This window comes from Thunnus maccoyii, chromosome 23 (genome assembly GCF_910596095.1).
Source record: "Thunnus maccoyii chromosome 23, fThuMac1.1, whole genome shotgun sequence".
NCBI classification, from domain to species: Eukaryota; Metazoa; Chordata; class Actinopteri; order Scombriformes; family Scombridae; genus Thunnus; species Thunnus maccoyii.
Window position 1 is genome coordinate 19,547,520 of NC_056555.1, and position 22,538 is coordinate 19,570,057.

A 22,538-nucleotide genomic window follows, 5' to 3' on the forward strand; every position below is an offset into this window, starting at 1 on the left:
ATCATATAATATATCAGATGATATGTGATTATCAGTGGTTGAATCTAACAAAGTACATTTGCTCAAGTACTGTACTTAATTATTTTCTATTTCCATTTTATGCTACAGTACTTTATCCCATAAGAACCCCGACCCAGTTCTCCTTAAAGGAAAATTATGGGGAATATAAAACAGACCAAATGGACCACAAGGAACACATTTCTGATTTTTTTTTTTTTTAATTCTACCCCCTAGTGTCAAAAATCTGTAATGTCATGTATATGTCACAACGATATTTCCCTAACTTGTTTTATATGAATTTGTTCAAGAAATATGGTCAGAACAGGTTAAATGTAATACAGGGCGTCTTATTAAAGCATCAGAACTGTTAAATGGGTTGAAACTTACCTTCAGTAACAAAAAACAAGCTTTTTAAAATAAGCTAGTTTTGTCAGATTTGCTGACCAAGCACACTGCCATTTTGGAAGTGATGTCATGGGTTCACAGATTCGCACATTGTCACATGACTGCACCAGGATGTTCAGTAGATGTCACTTCGGGACTTCATGAGTTAAAGTCAAGGATAAAGCTGAATAAGGAATTTTCCAGAGCACTGAAAGGGTTGGTGACACCTGTGTCACCATGGGTTCTTATGGGTTATACTTCTACTCCACTACATTTCAGAGGAAAATATTGTACTTTTTACTCTGCGACATTTATTTCACAGCTAGTTACTTTTCAGATCTAGATCTTATATGTAAAACAGTTTATGTATTTTATAGCCTAGCCCTGTTTATTATATTTGTAATTAATTTAGATTACTTTGTAGAGATCAATAAAGATAAACTTGAACTTGAACTTCATTTTGACATTCAATCCTTTTTGATTCAATGTTGTAATTTTTTTTATATAAAAATATACCACTGACCCAGTATCAGACTTATCTGAAGTGCTGGAGCCGGAGGGGTGAATACTTTTTACAGGCACTGTATATCTGTTTATATATATATATATATATATATATATATATATATATATATATATATATATATATATGACAAATATAACATAGTAGGGGCATTTTGCATAATGAATAGTTTCACTTTTGATACTTAAAGTACATTTTGCAATTGATACTTATGTATAATTACTTAAGTTCAGATGAAACCTGAAACGGCATTTCGTGAGCATCTAATTTCTGTATGGAAGTTTTAAATTCTAAAAAAATTTCTCCTACTTCACTGTAACGTCTATTCTCAGTGTTTGTGCACTGGAGGCTTCAAGTTTCCACATCACATTTGTGTAAAATGAATATTGGCTCCAAACTAGTTGATGTCACAAATCCTGCTCGTAGGACCGCCCCTTATAATCAGATTTTCAATGAGCTCAGAGAAACTTTCCACTTTCAGCAGATGAAAGTTGAAAACAGTCTTCTAGTGTCAAACTCTGCACATACATCATTCTGCACAGTGAATCTCAAACATTCAACTAATGCAACAACAAGAAAAACACATTTTTTGAGTGGAGGGGCGACTTTAATAAACATATTTCTAACAGGCGAGTTTTAATTTGAAAGCCTGGGCCGGAAATGCAATTAGTGATGTGTGTGAATTGATGCTTGTGTGGGTGGGGAGAGAGAGAGAGAGACAGAGAGGGAGAGAGAGAGAGAGAGAGAGAGAGAGAGAGAGAGAGAGAGAGAGAGAGAGAGAGAGAGAGAGAGAGGCGGACGGACAGCCAGGCAGGCGCATCAATGACAGGGACACCACACAAACACTCACCGCTCGGCCTGTTCCATGTTTCTGGCTCCAGGCAGCGGACAGCGGGCTGTTTGTGATCCGAGCTGAGGATGCGGCAGCAGGTGTGGGCCTCCTGGTTCCCCCGCTGCCTTCTACTCATCATCACCGCTCACACATCAGCGTCCGCGGACACAGACCTGCGGCCGTGCCATGAGGTGAGTAGCATATCCACCGCCCGCTTATTGTTAGTATTACCCGCAAATTATCCTGCACTTTACATTAAAATTTAACTGTGCAGGAAAGACATCTCGCTCTTTATTGCTCTCTTTTATTATTATCTTGATCTTACAATTGTTTATCACCCATAAATAATGCGGGGATCCAGCCAATAAAATGGCCACAGAAACAAACAGATCAAATGCAAAAGGCTCCTAATGCAGAATAAAAAAACACTACTAGGCTATAAGTCGTTTTCCAGTCTTTTATAGGCTCAGCAGTGTGTGGATATACTGTTCCGTATATATGCGAGAACATACGATCCTCTTCACGCCGCTGATCGGCTTAAAATGCGGTTCATGTTGACATACAAACAAAACTCCATAACAAGATGAAGCTCCGCGCTGAGACCGTCTGCTGGCCTCCATCCTGCCTCTCTGCAGCGGCCACACGGGCCAGGATTACCCGCTGAGGAGGAGGAGACACCGGGCTGTCCTTTCTGTTAACCAGGCAGATCAATAAAGCAGCCAGTATCATTGGGAGTTCAGGTGTCTCCAGGGGGTCTTTTTTTTTTTTTTTTAGGACCTATAAGCCAAAATGAGGAAGTTGCAGGATGAGATTTATTATATTGTATTAAGTTCAATTTTGTTTTCCCATTTTTACAGAAATGTACGTGACATCCAGGGGTTTAAAGGAATAGTTGGACAATTTGAGAAATGCACTTTCCCAAATTGTCCACTCGCTTTCTTGCAGAGTTGAATGAGAAGCTACAGCCATCAGCTAGTTAGACTGGAATAAGGCTGCAACTAGTTATTATTTGCATTATTGATAAATCTGTTGATTATTTTCTCAATTGAGTTGTTTGGTCCATAAAATGTCAGAAAATGGTGAAAAATATCCATCAAAGCGCAAGTTGACGTCCTTAAATGTCTTGTTTTGTCTCGACCAACAGTCCACAACCCAAAAATATTCAGTTTATTATCATAGAGGACCAAAGAAACCAGAAAATATTCATATTTGAAAGCTGGAATCAGAGAATATGGACATTTTCTTCTTAAATAATGACTCAAAATGACTTATCGATTATAAAAATAGTTGGCGATTAATTTAATAGTTGGCAACTTTTCAGGGGGAAACAGCTAGCCCTCTGTCCAAAAGTACAGAGCACCTCCTCTGGTTTCTTTTCCACCTCACAGTGATGACAAGAAGACTCCAGGAAGTCACTGCTCCCAGCCAAGAAATAGTCCGGCACATAATCACTCTTTTAACGCTTGAGTTTTGTACAGATTAAACAAACAAGATATAAATTGCTAATTAGTGAGTTTTACTGTGTGTTCAGACAGAACATGAAGCAAATTTTCATCTTGCGTCATTTGCATGTATTTGACTTCTGGACCGTTTGTGTTTATTCGCCTCAAACAGCCCAACAGACACATCGACCATGTCTGTGGGAGTGTGTTTGTGTGTTTTTGTCTTCAGCTCAACTTCAAACTGAACTCAGAACTCACCAGAAACTCTGGTTCTTTCTGTTATTTCTCTCTCCTGTTTCCTCTCCTCTGTATGTTTATGAAACACATTCTTAAAGCCCCGGGATACACACACATTTTTCGCTCTATTTGGTTTGATTTGGTTGTATTCTGTCATAAAAACAACCTACACATAACACATTTTGCACATTTTTCAAAAGGAAAACAAAAACACAGGTTAAAACCATGAGCATAACATACAAAAACCATAAAACAAACTGCAATGAGCACAAAGTGTTATGTATAAAATTGAGTCATGACAGAATAAAAACACTAAAAGTTAAAAATAACCTATTTCCATAGTGGTCCTGGTCCGCTCCAAATCATAACAACAAAGACTGCTGCCCTGCTACTTAGCTATATCTACATCCTTCCATTGACTTTATATGTACTTGCATCGCCTTTAGAATTTGTTTTGCATTGAGTCTGAACACAAAGCTGGTATTTATTACCTTTGGACATAGCCAGGCTAGCTGTTTCCCCCTGTTTCCAGTCTTTATGCTAAGCTAAGCTAACTGGCTCCTGACTCCAGCTTCCTATTGACCAAAATAACTGTAGGCAATAAAGAGAATAAGCATATTTCTATTATTCTAATAAATAATGACCTGTATTTAGAGAGCATTTCTCTCAAAAACTCAGAACAACATAAGAGAAAAAGAAAAGCAAGACAGTGAATAAGTGCATTTCCCAAATTTTCCAACTTCCTCAGCACAGTCCAGTCGGATGGATGGAGGCTGATGAACCCGTGAGCTCCAGTTTATGAGAGAGACGCTCCATTAGTCACATCTGCCATTTAGGCGTAAATTCATCAGACAAAAATGTTAAATGTCAGAAGAAAATTCCTATTTTTTGAATGAAAGAACAAGTCCAAATAAGAGGAAAATCCAGGTTTGTTCATCCAGCAGGACATGAAACAGTATTTTTAGTTTTGTCTGACGTGGCCTTTCAGTTATATTACCAATCATTCACTGTTGTCAATATGTAGAAATCAATAAAACTTGCCTTAGGAGATGCTAACCCATCTGGAACCAGTTTTATTATTCAAGCTTTCAGTGAGTGATGGTGGTAAATTCTGTTTCAGAGGCTTTTTCACCGTGACAACAGTTAAATTCTGGGATTAAAAAGATTTTCTTGGCATCAAACTTTCAGTAGAACATATCAGCCGTCTGCAGCCTCACATAAAATCTGCGTAAAACCCCCAAAACCGTCCAGTCCTACAATCTCCTGAGTCACAGTATATGGCTTGTCATGGTGGAGATTTTATCCCCTGTCCCCCCTTCTTCTTCTCATCAGTCTCCATGACAACCGGCGTGAGTCACCCAGGAGACCGGCGGAACACATTAGCCCGTGTCCTTTTTATCAGCCTCACCTTTTCCCTCCACTGTCAACACATTAGCGCGGGCAACGGCCCTCCTGTTTGTCCACGTGTGCGGAGAGAGAGAGACGGCAGGTGAATCGCAGCACAGGTTGCTATGCTACATGTTAATGAAGTGGTCTCTACTGCCGCCTCGCCACAATTTGTATGTGTGTGTGTGTGTGTGTGTGTTGGGGGAGGGAGGGGGTGCAGCATGAATGGCCATGTTTGTTGCTTCAGAGAGGTGATTAGTCATGTAGAAGAGCTCAAGCTTATCTCCACACACACACACATATATATATATATATATATATAGTACATACACACACACAGCATCTGCAAACCACCTCTCTCAATCTCTGATTAATTCTTCGTCCGCACATCGCAGGTCATTTCTGTGATTGTTCCAGTTCAATTAGCTGCTACTTAGATGTGAGCGCTCTGCTGACTGTCTGCCCAGTTTAGCAGCAGGTTTGGGGGAGGAGATGGAGTTCTGCCAGAGCATTAAAAGTACAACGCAAGAGCTATTTGCTTACAGGTTTTACTGCCTTAATTCTACAGTAGTTGCATATGGTGGGAAACTGATTTATAGGGTGAAATACAATATATCCACAGGAAAGTACAAGACATTAAAATGTCAATATTACATCCTTGGTTGTTAGAAATACATTGTTAAGTTAAGAGTGATAATTTAAAGGAGATTCATCATGCTCATTTCCAGGTCTATATTTATATTCTGGGGCTCTATTGGAACATCTTGGCATGATTTGCTGTTTAAAAAAACTCCTTACTCATCTTATACTGGCTCTTTATGCAGCCCCTCAGTTCAGCCTCTGTCTGAAACAAGCCGTTTTAGCTCCTGTCTCTTTAAGACCCCCCCTCCTGATGACCCGCTCTGCTCTAATTGGTTACAGTATCTCCCATAAACAAATAATAGTAGCAGGATGTCACTTCTTTTTCTCGTTCTCTACTCAAAATGGAAACTTCTCAAATACATCCATACATGTTAGAGTAGAAATTCAACTTGAAATATGCAAGTGGACAACCCATGAAACAACCTTAGCAACAAAGACTACAGGAAGAACCACCATCTGTTGGCATGTGTGAACAATCTGACGTCATCACGAAGAGTAAGCGTTCAGAGCAGGTTGAAGTTCGATAGCACTCTTGTATCTGTCTGTTAAAAATTTTGTTACTAGACTAAATTTTTTGTATAAATATGACAAGATATAAAGTGATAATTAATGAGCTGTAGAGGTGCTGGTGGGCAGATTTTGTTACTTTTGGACAGAGCCAGGCTAGCTGTTTCCATCTGTTTACAGTCTTTACACTAAGCTAGGCTAATCAGCTGCCGGCTTTAGCTTCATATTTATTGTTTTATTATTATTAAGCTTTATTTATTCAGGAATTCTCATCAAGATCAAGATCTCTTTTACAAGAGAGACCTGAGAGCAGGTTACATACACACAGGAACACAATAAGGCCGTTCATTCACATCACAATCACGAAAATGATGAATAATATCAGCTAACAAAACTTTAAAGTCCCTCAGAGGAGCGAGTGTCTCTAATTTAACTCCACAGATATGAAAAACAAGAAAGAGAATAAATAATTAAGTGTATTTAGACAGCATTTCCTCAAAATCATTAAAAATTATAACTTTGCACACCGGAATATGTTGCAGATTAGTTGGAGGGCAGCACAACTCGAAAATCTCCTGCACACTTTCTCATTATTGCTGATTTATTTCGCATGTTATTCACATTTATTTTGTTGTTAGCTCTAAACAATATACGTGATGAAGGCTGTTTAAACCAAAACTGTGTTTTAAATAATATGAAATGCAGCTAAAAAGCAAAACATTGTGCAGGAGTTCATTCAAGCGAGGATTCCTCTAAAAGAAGTGCTTTACAAGAATCTTTAAAAGCAATGGACACAGCATATAAACTATAATTTAAAACAGAAACAAAACTAGCAAACATTGTTGAAAAACAAAGAAATGTGACATAACTCTGTACTTGTACTGAAGTACTGAACACTTTGTTGCTTCCAGTTTTTCATGACATCCAGCTCCGGTTTCTAAAGAAGGTTGATTACACTCATTGTAAGTCAATTTGGATAAGAGATCTGCTAAATGAATGTAAAGTAACGTTCTATCAGTCCACATGATGCACATAATGTCACAACCAGCAGTCCTCGGAAAGGAGCGACCGTGCAGATGACCCGCTGTTGTTGTTGTGCTCTTAATGGACCATTAGCGTTCCAGCAGTTGGTTGCCGTGGTGATCGGGTCAGGCACCGCTTTCACCCTGAGAACCCCCCTCCTTCCTCCTCAAATGTCTCTTATGTATGACCAGCTTTTGTTTTCATATAAAGTCATGGATGCTCGTATCAAGGCAAATGCTGTATGTGAGTGTTTGTATGTATCTGTAGAAGTATCTTTTTATGTATATGTGTGTGTGTATGTGTGTGTTCATGTGTGTGTTCTGCAGACAGACTACTACTACCAGTACACAGAGTGTGACAGCACAGGGTCACGATGGAGGGTGGCCATCCCTCTTAATCCAGGCTCCTGCTCAGACCTTCCACCTCCAAGCAGAGGAACAGACTGCTGTGAGTACTGCCAGTGTCTTTCATTACCATATAAACTCTGCATACCTAATAATGCAAGAGAAATACATATAAAAATCCTACATAACATGAACCCCATACATGCTTTTTTACACATTTTGCTGATGTTGATGTTAACTGTAGTTTTTATAGAAAATCAATCGAATCACACATTCAACACTTTTTTAAATTGTAACCTTACAACCACATTTGGATGTTATAACTGATTTTATAACATATTTAAATGCAAAGACTCTAAGATGGATATTTTTGTAAATATAATGGTTATAATGGGAGCAGTTTTGCAAAAAGATTATCGATTTGTTCACGTTTTCTTCATGATTTTACATATTTTACAGAACTCTCTGAAATTTCCTCAAAACAAAAATGCAGAACTTAATCTGCTTTTACTTTATTTTATTCTAATGTATTATTGTATTTATTGTATTTATTTATTCCTCTTATTGTCCTTTCTATTTGTCTTTTGCAGGACTTTATTGTAATTTCAATTTACAATGTCTAACTTAGACATCTGATCCTTACTGGTTTGTAAAATACAATAGAAAAGCAACACAGAACCAACCAATAGGTTTAGAGTTTGGGAGGTCGGGGTCATTAAAACCATCTAACTTGACCATCTTTTTCTCCCTGTCTTACAGCCTTCTCCTGCCCAGCTGGGAAGTTTTTAGAGATGTCTACCCAGCAGTGCACGCCCTGTGCAGCCGGCTCTTATTCGCTGGGTAGCGGCCTTCGTTTTGACCAATGGGACGCCATCCCTGCAGGCTTCACCAGCCTCGCCAGTTTCCTGGACCCCGGGCCATCTGGAGAGGACATTCAGGCCTGTAACAGGTGACACACACTCTCATAGACACTACTAATCACACACACACACACACACACACATTAGACAGATAAAGATGGAGATAGGTGCGGATTGCTGAGTGTGTTTACTATGTGCTGCAGCTCATCATGGACGCCGCAGGGTGTGTATCTGGAGTCAAACCGCGATGAGTGTACGGTGTCTCTGGTTTACGCCGTCCATCTGGAGAAACAGGGCTCGGTCTCCTTCACCTACCAATATCCCGACAACAACATCTTCTTTGAGTTTTATGTAAGTGCTTCTAATTGCCTCCTACAAATCAATATATACTGATATAATCATTTGCCAATATATCAGGGTGCTATTGCCTATTGGCTGCTATAAGTGTTATGGATTTTCCTGAACAATCTGTAAAAGCAGGGAAATCTCTGCTTTAATGAACTATCCGGGCCAAGTTATTTAATATATGAAGAGTTTTAAGTTCCCGTAATGGATTAAAATTTTTTTGTAGAGGCACTTTTTGCACCTTAGAAAAATACATTGAATAAAACACTGAATATTGGCTCAAAATATCCCCTATTTTCAGCTCTTTGCCAAAAATTGTCATCTTCGAAAATCTCTAAAATTATTTAACAGCTAATTAATTAGTGGAGGTTTATTGTGGATGAGTGAGGAGCAGCAGCTGTTATTTGGAAAAGATTTTTTTTGTGGGTAATGGCTTCCACATTAACATATGTTCAGGTCCAGAATGAGCAATGCCAGGAAATGGCCCAGACCGATGACCAGAAGTGGATTAAAATCACCAACAATGGAGAATGGGACACACACACGGTGAGTACGTCATCCCGCCTGTGTTCATGGCGACAGTGTTAGGATGTACTGTATGTGTGGCTCACTGTGTGCATGTTCGTCTATATTTTAGGTGAATCTGAAGTCTGGGACAAACATCTTGTACTGGAGAACAACCGGCATCCTGGTGGGAGGGAAGATGGTCAAACCTGTGCTGCTCAAGAACATTCAAATAGAAGGTAAAGCAAATGTAGACTCAAAAACCAGCTTAACTGTTCTGTTTTACATTTGTGATGAATCCCCTCTCAGATGTAGACTGCTGAATTGCAGTTCAAAAGACTAAAAGTGACATTGTCATGTGTGTGTGTGTGTGTGTCCATATCGTGCTACTCCTGTATGTCCAAATGTGTGTGTCCAGGTGTAGCCTACACATCGGAGTGCTTTCTGTGCCGACCCGGCTGGTTCAGCCCGGCTCCTGGTTCCTCGTCCTGCCAGCCGTGTCCCAGCAACACCTTTTCCACAAAGGGGGCGTCTTCATGTACCGCCTGCCCTGAAAACCACTACTCACGTATGCACACATGTGACAACAGTATATAACTGCGTATCATGAAAGCTCAGACTTGTTGTCTCAATAATTGCACTGTTATGAGCTGCGGTTCTGTTGTTGGCTTAATTAGTTATATACAGTGTGAACAACAGCGGCCTTGTCATGTAACTGTAAATAAAAGAGATTTTGTAGAGTAAACACAACTGGAAATGAACTGATTATAAATAATAGCTCTAATTAAAAATATAAATACTACTTTATGTAAAAATTTGAATTGAAAAACAGTCCAAAATACAAAATATGTAGCCTTCAGTATTTATGTCAACACATACAAGATAGAGTAACGTTCCCACTTAGTCCAAAGCCACAACTTTTAATTCATATAAAATGTCGATCCAAGTCAGATCTTCATCAAGTCAAAATGTTTTTGAATATTTTATGATCTTTCAGATCCGACTTGGATCGAAACGTTGTCTATTTGAATAAAAATTGTGGCTCAGGAGAAAGAGTGCAGCCATTACCCTTTTTTCCATTGGTGCTGTTTTATTAATAGCTCTGCACCTGTATGATGCATATTATAGCATCCCTTTAACACAAACATGAGACCAATATATCTGTTATGAGCTGGTTGGCCTGCTGCTATGTTGCTCTGCTTTTCACTACAGTTTAAAATATTTCATACTTTTTTAAACTTTATTTATAAAGTTTAAGGCAGGTAAATTCAGTTTAACCTCTTGTCTCCTTCCGCTCTGTGTTTGACTCCTCTCTCTCAGATGAGGGATGGGCAGAGTGTAAAGTGAGGCCGCCTTGCTCAGAGAAGGATTACTTCCAGATCCACACGGCCTGCGACAGCGAAGGGAAGGTCAGCAGCATCCACACGTTTCGTATTTCACACACACAGACGTCCTCACCTTCTCACCTAGACGAGGACAGACGTACATACTTACAAACACGCCCTTTCTCATGAAGTGTATATTAAAAATGAGCATACAAATACAAGTTAGCAAAACTTTTTAGGGTGATATTTAATAATCTGTGAAAGATTAGTTGACAATGTAGTTGTTTTTAGCTTCAGTTTCTTTTATAATGTGTCAAAATTAGAGCAAGACAATTTGAACATGTGAAGATTTTTGACTATATTGTACATACAAGACAACCACAAATACCCATGACTGATTTTATACTAAATGCATGATCAGCATTTAACTAACAATTACATTTAACCAAAGAACATCTCATAATTTATCCTGTTTAAATTCACCCTTCCGCACATTGTCCCAGACCTCTGCTTATTCATGCAGAAAGAAGAGGATATCTTCTGTTTTGACCTAACGATTAATACTGCATTACATTTAAATTGATGATGAATAATAATAAGTGACTTGTCAGCTCTCTTTAGAGATTGCATCAGGCACCAGAGCAGGGACACAGTGTGATGAGGAAGGAAATGATGAGTAGCTCAGTGAAAGCTTTGCATGTCATCTGATCCAAAGTCACCTTTCTTGGCGCTCGTCCACGACCTTGGCCCTGTTTTGATTCACATTTCTGAAAAGCCCTGAGTAAGAGTGATGATTGAAAATTATCAGAAAAGAAACACATCCTTCGGTTGCTGATGTGTGTTATTTCCTTTTATATATTCGAAGCTTAGATTTAAATACTTGCAGTACGTTCTTCCGCTCCTGTTGATGACCTCTGTTTCTGTGCCGGTTACAGACGCAGGTTTTGTATCGGTGGGTGGAACCAAAGATCTGTGTGGAGAACGTCACCGGGGCCATGGAGCTGCCTGCCACTGGGCAGAGAGAGCCCTGCCCGCCCTGCAACCCTGGCTACTACAACAGCAACGACTCCACCTGTTTGCCCTGCCCACCTGGAACCCACTCCGACGGCACCTACGGTAAACCTGACCTCTTGGTTCTTTTAAATCTTTATTTATCGAACAAAAGTCAACTAAAGAGCACCCAAGACACTCTCCTAATTATCAGTTAAGGCCTTTGTTTATTTCTATTTTTAAATGAATTTGATATAAAGACAAATACAGAAATGTATTAATAAGTTAATTACAAAACAGAAAAGAAATGTAGATAAAAGCAAATAAATACAGAACAAATAAAAATACAGAACAAAAGATACACATAAACATACATATATATTTATATATGCATATACTGAACATATATGCATATGTATGTACATAAATATACAGTATATGCTCACATACATAGCTATACTTATTTCCATTGCACCCATTCTATCATCTAACGTTTAAGTCCATTTTATAACCTTCAGCATACTCCATTCAAAGTCCTGACTTCCTGCGCTCCCTCATAGTGCCAATGCAATTCATGCTAGCAATATACTTAAAATATCCTCTCCGTCTGGTCACATATTGATCACCCCATCCACTAAAATGTATTCAAAAAGAGGGGGGGTGACCCAGATTGATAATCCTCTCCTGAAAGCATGTTTCTTGTGCAAACATAATGTTGTACCAAGGAAGAAAATGTCATTGTAGTATCACAATAAAGCATTTGTGTTTGTGTGTGTGTGTGTGTGTGTGTGTGTACCAGTATGTGCCCAGTGCCCCGCAGGTACAGAGCCGGTGTTAGGTTACGAGTATAAATGGTGGAATGTGCTGCCTTCCAACATGAAGACTTCCTGCTTCAATGTGGGAAACTCTAATTGTGACGACATGAATGGTGAGAACAAAGGAGACGTTCACACCTTTAGAAACTGAGTCAGATGAAATTAACTAACTAACTAACTAACTAACTAACTAACTAACTAACTAACTAACACATATCTTCTAACTAGCTTACTAACTAAACAATACATACTAACTGACAACTAGATACATACCTACTAACTAAGTCACTCAGTAATTAATTAACTGACTAACTAACTAACCACTATATATGCATTAACTAACCGACTGAGTAATTAACTACTAACAACTACCCACAACCAGCCTACTGACTACTACTACTAACTAACCAACCACTAACCAACTAACTAACCAACTGAGTAACTGACTACCTACCTACTGTCCATCGGTCTGTTCAAGTTTATTCTAGATCTTTGCACTTGAGAAAAAAATCTCACCACAAGGTGCATTTAGTTGCTGTTCTGGAGCTTTGAATTCTCTCACATGATCTTCATCAGCACATGGAGTTTATCAAGCTGACAGAATAGTAGATGTTTAAATTTCGATCTGATCACTTTGAAGACTTTTCAAACTTCTCAAACTCTTCTGATAAAGATCCTGACTGTTCCCGTCATGACCCCCCCCCCCGCCCACCCCCCGTCCCCCGTCCCCAAAGGGACCACAATGGAAATAAACCTCTGGGCTTTATTATGTTATCCTTACTTTTCCTTTTGATAAAAGCACTCAATGCCACGGCAGAGCTGGTGTTTTTAAAATGAAATTGTCAAATAAAATCAATCATGTGATAGTTTGAAAGCCAGCAGAGCAGCTACTGGATGTAAAATAAACCTTGTTTTCTCGACATAAACACAATGTTTTATGTCCACCTGAGAACAACAATCACACACAGACACCACCTGTTTCTGAGACAGTTTTGGTTTATGCTATAAAATAATAATAATAATAATAATATATGCACAGATCTGTAATCCAGATGTCTATGAGGTACGATGTACATGAAAGTCGTGTGATTAATAACATGTGCGTCACACCTGCTGTTTCTCAGGATGGGAGGTAGCAGGAGACCACATTCGCAGTGGGGCAGGCAGCTCAGATAACGACTATCTCATCCTCAGCCTGCACGTACCCGGCTTCAAGTAAGTATGCTTGTGTTTTCTCAGATGCTGTGAATCAGTTAGTGTGTGTGTGTGTGTGTTAACTAAACCTCTGCTTTTGTGTGTATTTTTTTTGCGGCAGGGTCCCAGCCTCACTGTCAGGGATGACTGGTAGTGAGTTCGGCCGGATAACCTTTGTGTTTGAGACCATCTGCTCTTCCGACTGTGAGCTCTACTTCATGATGGTGTGTGCTTGCTTTTGTGTGTGTGTGTTTTGAGCAGAAGGTCATAATTACGTGACTTATTCCACCACTAAGCCTAAATAGTGACACTGTCTCACTGTGGTCCAGTTTATAAATAAAGTGTATTCTATCCCACATGTTCCTTTTGAATTGTTTCACTGTGACGCCCCCTGCAGGATGTGAACAGGAAGAGCACCACGGTGGTGGAGTCGTGGGAAGGCAGTAAGGGGAAACAGTCGTACTCACACAGCATGACCAGGAACGCCTCTGTTACATATACATGGGCCTTCCAGAGGACTAACCACGCTCTGGACGTGAGTGAACACACACACTAAAAACACCTTATTCCTCTTAATGTAATGTTATGTTTTATCACATATAGCACCACTTTGGGCCAGACTGAAATATCTCAATAACTGATGGATTTCCATGAAATTTTGTACAGATATTCATGTTCCCCAGAGGATAAATGCGTATGATTTTGGTGATCTTCTAGTTTTCCTGTAGTACCACCATGATGTTCACATTTGTACTTTTAAATTAAAATGTCCTGATATTTACTGGGTAAATTGCCATGACATTTGTTTCAGACATTCATGTCCCGTGCAGGAATTGTAATAAGTTTGGTGACTTTTCATCTAGCATCGTCCTCAGGTCAAAAATGTTATTTCTTCCAAACGTTTTTGCGATTTAATGATGAAAAAAGATTTGCAGGCCTCAGCTTTAGTTTTTGTTTAGTGCTAACTAGCAAATGTAAGCATGCTAACATGCAAAAAGAGTGAAAATGGTAAATACGTGCGTAACATAGCAGCATGTTAGCATTGTCATTGTTACAGTCTCACTGATTAATCTTGTTAATAATCATGTCATTCCCATTATTGTTTTGTTATTTTCTGCAAGTGGAATTTTTGTTTCCAGCTACTCAAAAAACATAAATATTTCCGTATCACTGACTGGTTTTATGTTTTATTTTTTGTGTCATTTTACATTAAAAAAACTGACAATTCCAGTACTAAAAGATATTGATTTGAATTGTATGCATATATATATATAAAATACATTGCAGCATTATCATTGTGTACAAAATAAAATCTCAGCACACTGTGACAAAGACAAAGGTTTGACGAGTGCAAAATGTGAAAATATATGCACTTAAATTAAACATCAAGAACATATTTATGTATATCCTAACATATGTTTCTGTCATTTTCCTGCGTGTGTTTGTAGGTGCGTCACTATGTCAGTGACATGGTGAAGCTGTACTCCATCAGTGTGACCAACGTCCTGGACGGGGTGGCGTCTGCCTGTCGGGCCTGCGCTCTGATACCCCAGAACTCCCAGCGGGCCGGGTCCGCCTGCGTTCCCTGCCCCGCTGGTTTTTACATCGACAGAGACACCAACCGCTGCCAGGAGTGCCCGCCGAACACACACCTGGCAGGACACCACACATACGGCCAGGACGCCTGCGTCCCATGTGGGCAAGGAAGCATTAGCAACAAGGTAGAGAGAGTTCCTCAGGCTCTTCTCTCCAGTTCCCTCTCAGGGGAACACAATACTGATAAGACTGATATATTGGTGTTTGTTTGATTTATTTCTAAATAAAGATAATTAATACTGTATGTCATAGTATCCATATATTACATTTGGAGTTCTCAACATATTTTAATACAAAATACAAATGTATGGCATACTAAAATGTAGAATGTAGGAGAATTAATTTTTATTACTTTTATTACTTAACAAATATTTGCAGGACATAGAAGATGTTCTTAGATCTAAAAACCTTGTTAGTTGTTCAGAAATTACAGTGACTTAAACCAATAACAGGCTTATCCTCCTTTTATAAAATAATGGTAACAGACCATAACAGCTAAAAACAAGCTGTCACTTAAGAAATATTGTATATAAGTGATGTTTTCTGTCTGTTATATTAACAATCCCATCACTACTCTGCAGATTAGGTAGTCGACCAACATGAGTGCTAAATGTTTTTAAATTATCATTAATTATATTTATTGTTTTTATTCATTATTTTAGAACCATTTTATTTCCTCTCTGAACTAAGGCTGAGTCTGTATTACTGTCCAAAGTACATCTAATAATATAATATTTGATCCGATTGTATTTTCTTCTCTGTCAGGAACATTCTCGCTGCTACAGCGACTGCTCCTTCTCCTACACGGACAACAACCGCACGATGACCTTTGACCTCAGCGCTCTGAGCGACGTGGCCTCGATGACCATCGGCCCGAGTTTCACCTCTAAAGGCACAAAGTACCTTCACCTGTTCAACATTAGTCTGTGTGGCCACGAGGTAATTCACACACACCTGATATCATGTCATAATAACTACAGCTACTATTTCAATGCAGTTTTGAAGATCTGTCAGTGTCCTCGTTAGTATCACTCCATAGATCTGACTCTATTTTTTACTATTTTCTACTTTTTACTCAATATTTTTGTTGTGTATGGAGTTGGTTATGTAGGAACTGGGGCTTATTATGCTTAGGGTTAGCTGTCCTGTATCAAAGCATCACTTTGATGCCTAAAATTTAATTAGAACAGATTTTTAATGTTAGATTTAATGGCATTGCATCTAACTTAATGTCCACACTTAGAAATTAATATTTTGAGCTTTCTGTGGCTGGACATATTCAAATATTCATCAGCATTATATTATTTTTCTTCTCAATCTCTTTATAAATACTGTTTTGAAGATATACAGTACTGGTCAAAAGTTTGGATACACCTTCCAATTCCCTTGAGAAGGTGTATCCAAACTTTTGACTGGTACTGTAACTGCAATGTGAAAAATAATCTATTTTTTTCATGTCTTTACACCTGCTGGGGCCCAAAAGTGTCAGAGGAAATAAATAAATGAGCATGATTAATTAAAAATCAATAAATAAACTGATATTATAAATATCTTTTTCCACACTTTTTTAATTTAATATTTTCTTAATCTATCCTTTTTTGGCAAAATTTAAATGTATTTATTTATTTTTAATTAATAACTGCAATTAATTTATTTATTTATTTCCTGTCACTTTTGGGCCCCCATACATCCTGGTGTGATAAAAATTAGAAAAAAAAGCTGCATGGAAACATCAGGTGTAACCATAGCAACTGACAGATGATTTTCATGCTATCTGCATGTGCATGTGTCTGCCACAGGGGAAGAGAGCCGCCATCTGCACAGATAACGTCACCGACGTTTCCAGCAAAGACGACCAGAGCGACTCAGCTCAGTTCGTCAACTCAGTGGACAGCTTCATCTGTCAATCAACCATCATCCCGGCAGATGGGCGGGGTTTCAGGATGGCCATTTCCTCCCAGTCCATCAGCCTCGCAGACACTTTCGTCGGTAAGACGTCGTGGCTGTTTGACCATCAGCTGATCATAACGGCTTTGACATGTCTGTCTTTTGTTTTTATTTTCCAGGAGTAACAGCAGACACCGTCCTCGACGGCATGAACGCTAAACCAGAACTTTTCCCAGAAGACTCAAAGAATGTTCCAGACATCAACTTCTTCTACAGGTACAGTATAAAAGTCAGAGAGTTAGTCTATGTTTTTGTAGTATTTCAGTCCTAACTGTGATCTCAAATTTCTTTCAGGTCAACACAGGCAACAGCTTCCTGTGATCAGGGTCGGAGTTCGGTCATCATTGTTCGCTGTAACACACAGAAGTCTGAACGTGGAGAGCTCTCTGTGCCCAGGTGGGTGATAATGTTCTGTATAGAGTATGTGTGTGTGCGTCATTTAGTGCAAGACTTTCAAATTCTTTCAGTTTTTTAATTTTTTGTTGATTCATTATTATGAGTGTGAACAGAATACAACCCACAATATAATATGAATAGAAATACGAATGTGTTTCGCACATACGCAGACTGCATAAAATGTCAGTAGTAAAACATAATGAAAAACATGTGAATGGGTTTGATATGCAAATATACACCATATCAAAGCATGTGAATATGAAAATACTTGCAGTATGAAGAACTACAGTTATATGATGTATCAGTACATTAAAAAAACTAATAATATAAGAATATAAAAAAAAAATGTGTGAACGCATGCGTGTGTTTGTGCAGCTCCTGTCCTGCAGGAACATGTGATGGGTGTACGTTCCACTTCCTGTGGGAGACCGCCAGCGCCTGTCCGCAATGCACTGAGGATGACTACCACCAGATAGAGGGAGCATGCAAGGGAGGCGTCCAGGTAACACATACACACACACGACTCACACGCCTCATACCTCATTAGCTCCAGATTAACAGTTCTACTATTGAACTCCTGACATGATTTGTCTCAAGGGGACAAAAGACACTACAGTTGCTTTTTGTCACATTTCTGACAGAAATAAATCACTATGGACACAAAGTGATTCACTCTTTCACACATAAATTTGTATTACAATACTTGAGACCTGCATTAATTCTCTAACATTATCCTAATCTAAAACAAATCCAACAAGGGTTTCCAGTTCATCGAGCACACTAAACCTCTTTGAAATTGTAAATTGATGATGTCTACACTCTTTTTTTCATTATTAAAGTGTGTACAAAACACTCAGGTAGTCACTTAGCTAAATAGCAAATATATAATCTACAGTACCTAATTTATTAAAACTTTGTCACATTTATTAAAAGAGTAATTTAAATAAAGTAAGTAATCAATCAACTGAGTCCTGGCTGGATTCTGATTCAATAATGTGAAATTAACCCCAAATTGAATCCAAAAGTACCATTTTGATTTTTTCTTTTTTTGCCAAGTCATCGTGTAAATGTTTTAGCTTAACTGAATGAAAGTTAATTATTAACTGCATCAGTCAGTTCATGCAGGTATGGGAATTTCCTCACAAGACAAATTAAAACACATCTGGATGCTTAATGAAAGATAAAACGTGACCAACAAAAGTCACATCTGAACTCATTCACAAGTTCAAATCACAGGTTTATTGATTAAAAGTACACTAAATTGTCTTTCTACATTACACTGCAAGATTTTCCCTCTCATGTGGACCAAATAACTTAATCAGGATAGAAATAAAAAAAAATAAACATCAGACATCTGTCAGTTTAATTTAATTCATGCAGCTACTCTGTGCTTGAATAGAAAAATGTGGAAATTTTCTGTGTATCTCACTCCTGTCTGTCCAGGAAACTCTGTACATGTGGAACGAGCCAAAATTGTGCACCAAAGGTGTATCGTTGCCTGCTAGAAGCTCCTCCCCTTGTGAGGCCATCGCTCTGTGGCTGAAGGTCGGGGTTGGCGGCGGAGCCTTCGTGGCTGTGCTGCTCATCTCCCTCACCTGCTATTTCTGGAAGAAAAACAAGAGGTAAGAGGCATCAGACAACAAGGACACACTAACACCTGTTGTATCTCATCCCAGCTCAACATAGTCATTAAGATCAGCTTAAATTGTTACTTAAAGGTAGAGATGTCAGCAGATGATTGTCAGTGACAGTAAAGGATAATAATATTTTCAATTTCCAGATGTTAAACATTGTCAGGCATGTTTTTACACTGTTTTTGCTGGTTACCACTGTACATGCAAATGAAAAAAGTATGAATGAGGCCTAAAGCCCATAAAAGCACTAGTAGTAACCCCATTTATATAATCCTGGGTTTTAATAGACAGTTTTAGTGTCACTTGGTTATGAGCTTTTTGGCTGGCGACAAATTAAAGTCTATTTGTGGCACTTTTATGGCCGTCTCATAACTTGAGTTACAGTATGAGCAACTGAAAAGTTGTTTTTACTTCATATATTGTCTCATTTGAAGGCATTGTAGTTGCCTTAGGAACTGAAAATTTCCAGTATTTCACAAAAAGCACAAATTAGAGAAAAGTTTGAAAATAATAAACATAATTTTTTGTAACACAAATAATCTTATGACCCCCTCAGACATATCTTACGACCATTTCTGGTGTCCTGACACCCAAGTTGGGAACCACTGGTTTAATTGTGACTACAGAAAAATAAAAATTTAATTCTTGGATTAAGCTCATTAGATACTTTCACAAAATATCAGTCCAAAAATATCTGTATCTGTATCCCTCGAACACCCACACTAAAAGCTGTCTGTGCCAAATAATAATATGCTGCCTCACGATGACGTTTTCTCTGTGAATTGCGGCCAGGCTGGAGTACAAGTACTCTCGTCTGGTGATGTCTGCCAACAAGGAGTGTGAGCTGCCAGCTGCAGACAGCTGTGCTCTGGCTGAAGGAGAGGAGCCTGACGATGACGTGGTCTACACCCAGAAACCCTCCCTGCTGGGAAAGCTCCGAGCTATCGCCAACAAAGTGTGTATTTTTTATTTTACTTTAAACTTTATTTAAGAAGGTTGACTGAGCTGAGCATGTACTGCCTGCTCCCTCCAATAACTTTATTTCACTTTATGTGTTCAGTGTCTCTTAGATTCACTTTCTACATCCAGATGTAAGTTATAATTTGACTTGTGTAGCTCATAACTAAAGCATACCTGTCTTAACAAGTCATTTAGCCACCTAGCTTTACGCCTTCAGTTTTCTAGGCACTTTTATTAAGAAATTACCATTAGATTGTAAAAAAAAAAAAAATCTTGAAAGGAGCTGACTGGAATCACATGAAATCATTTCAGTCAAGGTTTTACAGCGTTTTAAAACAGTCTGTGTGGCTCTAATCATGTGCTGCTCCAGAACAAATCTGTTCAAGCTTGACTCACACTGGCCTTGTCCTCACAAACCTCCCATGCAGAGCTTGAAATACACAACATTAGATGAACAAAAACGTGTATGAGCTTGAAATGTGCTGCTGCTTGAAATGAAATGTATGAGCTTCGTCAATGTAGAATTTATGGCAGAGCTGTTGTATTGGGTTGCATTAGATTGCAAAGGCGTTCCTAATAAAGTGCTCACTGAATGTAAATTAAGAGAAAAATGCAAAATTCACATACAATTACATTAATAATAAGCAGCAAGAATGCAGAAAATTCCTTAAAAATGCAGATCAATGGAGAAACAAATGTTAATATGGACCACATACTGTGAGAGAAAGGTCCTGCACATTAAGAACATGTAAATTTTAATTTAACTTTTAATAAAATAAGAATAAGGTCTCAATTATAAAGTAAATTATATGTAAAGTTGCTAATTTATTGTAGTGTAATCTACAGCCATCCTATCTGCATGTTAATGATAATAAGATATAGTACTTGCAATATGTCACTTTTATGACACTCTAAGGAACTGTTGTGAGATTTGACCTACAAATCAGACTTTCAAACCCGACTTAAAAGTAGCCAATTATTTTTCTTCATTTTTTCCTGATTACAGTTTTACAGTATGAAAATAATCCTAAAACATGCTTGTACCACATTTACGTAAGACCAAAAACGCTATTACAATGTGGAAAAAAATATCTCCACTGAGTCTTTTGGGTTACCTTACATTAAACGTCTTTACTTACATGTTATATGTCATTTGGTTTTGTCGGTCATCACTTGCCCATCATTGCGTGTCAGGTGCGCTGAAACTGCCAGTCTCCATCATAATCAGAGGGGCCAGTTTATTGGAATGAAGCCTGATCTTTCAATGGGGGAAATCGCCCAAATCATACAAAAAAAGTCCAAATTATCAAGAAAACCACAACCATTTTTACCTTCCCAATCTTTGTTAACACTGTCAAACATGTATATTTTGTTGTACAGTAACAGATATTCCAAATAACATCTTTAATCTCTGTATCTTTCAGCACGAGGACGGAGAGAGAAGCGAGTCAGTGCAGCTGAACTCCTCCCAGTCTGATCGATGGGTTCTGGGATAAAACAGATACCAACAGAGAGAAAGAGCGACAGAGTTCAATAATGGAGGAACAGTCAGTCAGTGATGGTATCACTGTCCACCTCCTTATATGTCCTTTGATCCCCCCCCCCTCACCCCACCAACCAGGTCCCAGTTTTCACTGGAGACTGGTCGCCACTAGGATGCTGGCAAAAACTGGACAACGGCTTTTACTCCTCGACCCTAGAATACACAGGAAACACACTCCTGCTTTAATGCCATGGATGCTATAAGGCAGGCAACTGAAAGAGAAACATGCTTTTAATGTTTTTTGTATATTTTGTACTTTTATTTGAGGTTTTCTGTTCAGAGTCGTGTATTTATATCAATGTTATAATGATGAACCTTTATTAAAATCCTGTTTGGCTTTGGGATTTGTGTGTACATGATTAGAGGTCTTATAAAACGCAGGTGTGACAGATATAGAGGCTGTGTTATCTTGGAAATGTGGCTTAGAGAATCATAATGTAACAAAACAACAAAATACAGACAGCAGAGATAAGAGGACTGTCCACCAATCACAGCAAAACACAAAAATAATAAATACTGACACATTAATTAAAAGCAGGACCCTATGTGATATACTGTCTTCAAAATAATCATCAAAAACTTACGTCAGACTGCACACAAATCAAGTTCTGTGTTACAAACCAGTTGCCAATCTGTAGATCAAACAGCCTAAATTATAAAAGTTATTGCGCATATAGTGAAAGTGTGTAAATTAATAGGATATTTTACAAGGTCAGAAATGTGTTGTTCTTTCTTTTGAATCAGAAATCTCATTAAAACCTAGAAAATGTTTTAGCAGGGTAATATAATAATGAAGTAAAACAGAGCTTGTGAAGGTTAAGAGGCTCCTGGTGGATCCAGACCCATTACCTGCCTAATAAAAGGGGGATGGAGTCTTGAGAGAAGGTCAGGTGTGACACCAGCCTTTCTTGAATGAGTGAGAGTTTGATGTGTCGTAAGAGAATTCATGCTTGCAGACTTGAAAGGGTTTTCACCTTTAACCTCTTTAGCATGTTGCGTGTTCCTGAAGCAGGACTGGGAAGTGAATACTGTCTTCATACTGCAAAGACATCACAGGTGAATGCATGAAATCTTCATGGTTTAAAAGTTCAAAATTAGAAGAGTAACAG

General features: G+C 38.5%; 1 protein-coding gene across 1 annotated transcript; it reads left to right on the forward strand.

The window, feature by feature from the left end:
- Positions 1-1,673: 1,673 nt before the first annotated feature.
- Positions 1,674-21,773, forward strand: LOC121891146 (endosome/lysosome-associated apoptosis and autophagy regulator family member 2-like). The gene is made up of 22 exons (XM_042403914.1): positions 1,674-1,930; positions 7,303-7,423; positions 8,080-8,269; positions 8,384-8,531; positions 8,982-9,071; positions 9,163-9,268; positions 9,448-9,597; positions 10,350-10,438; positions 11,290-11,470; positions 12,144-12,272; positions 13,284-13,374; positions 13,475-13,577; positions 13,751-13,888; positions 14,802-15,074; positions 15,715-15,888; positions 16,749-16,938; positions 17,016-17,112; positions 17,191-17,292; positions 17,668-17,794; positions 18,736-18,914; positions 19,719-19,881; positions 21,311-21,773. The coding sequence occupies exons 1-22, from the start codon at positions 1,826-1,828 to the stop codon at positions 21,380-21,382; spliced, it is 3,018 nt and encodes a 1,005-aa protein (XP_042259848.1). The 5' UTR covers positions 1,674-1,825; the 3' UTR covers positions 21,383-21,773.
- The last annotated feature ends 765 nt before the right edge of the window (positions 21,774-22,538 follow it).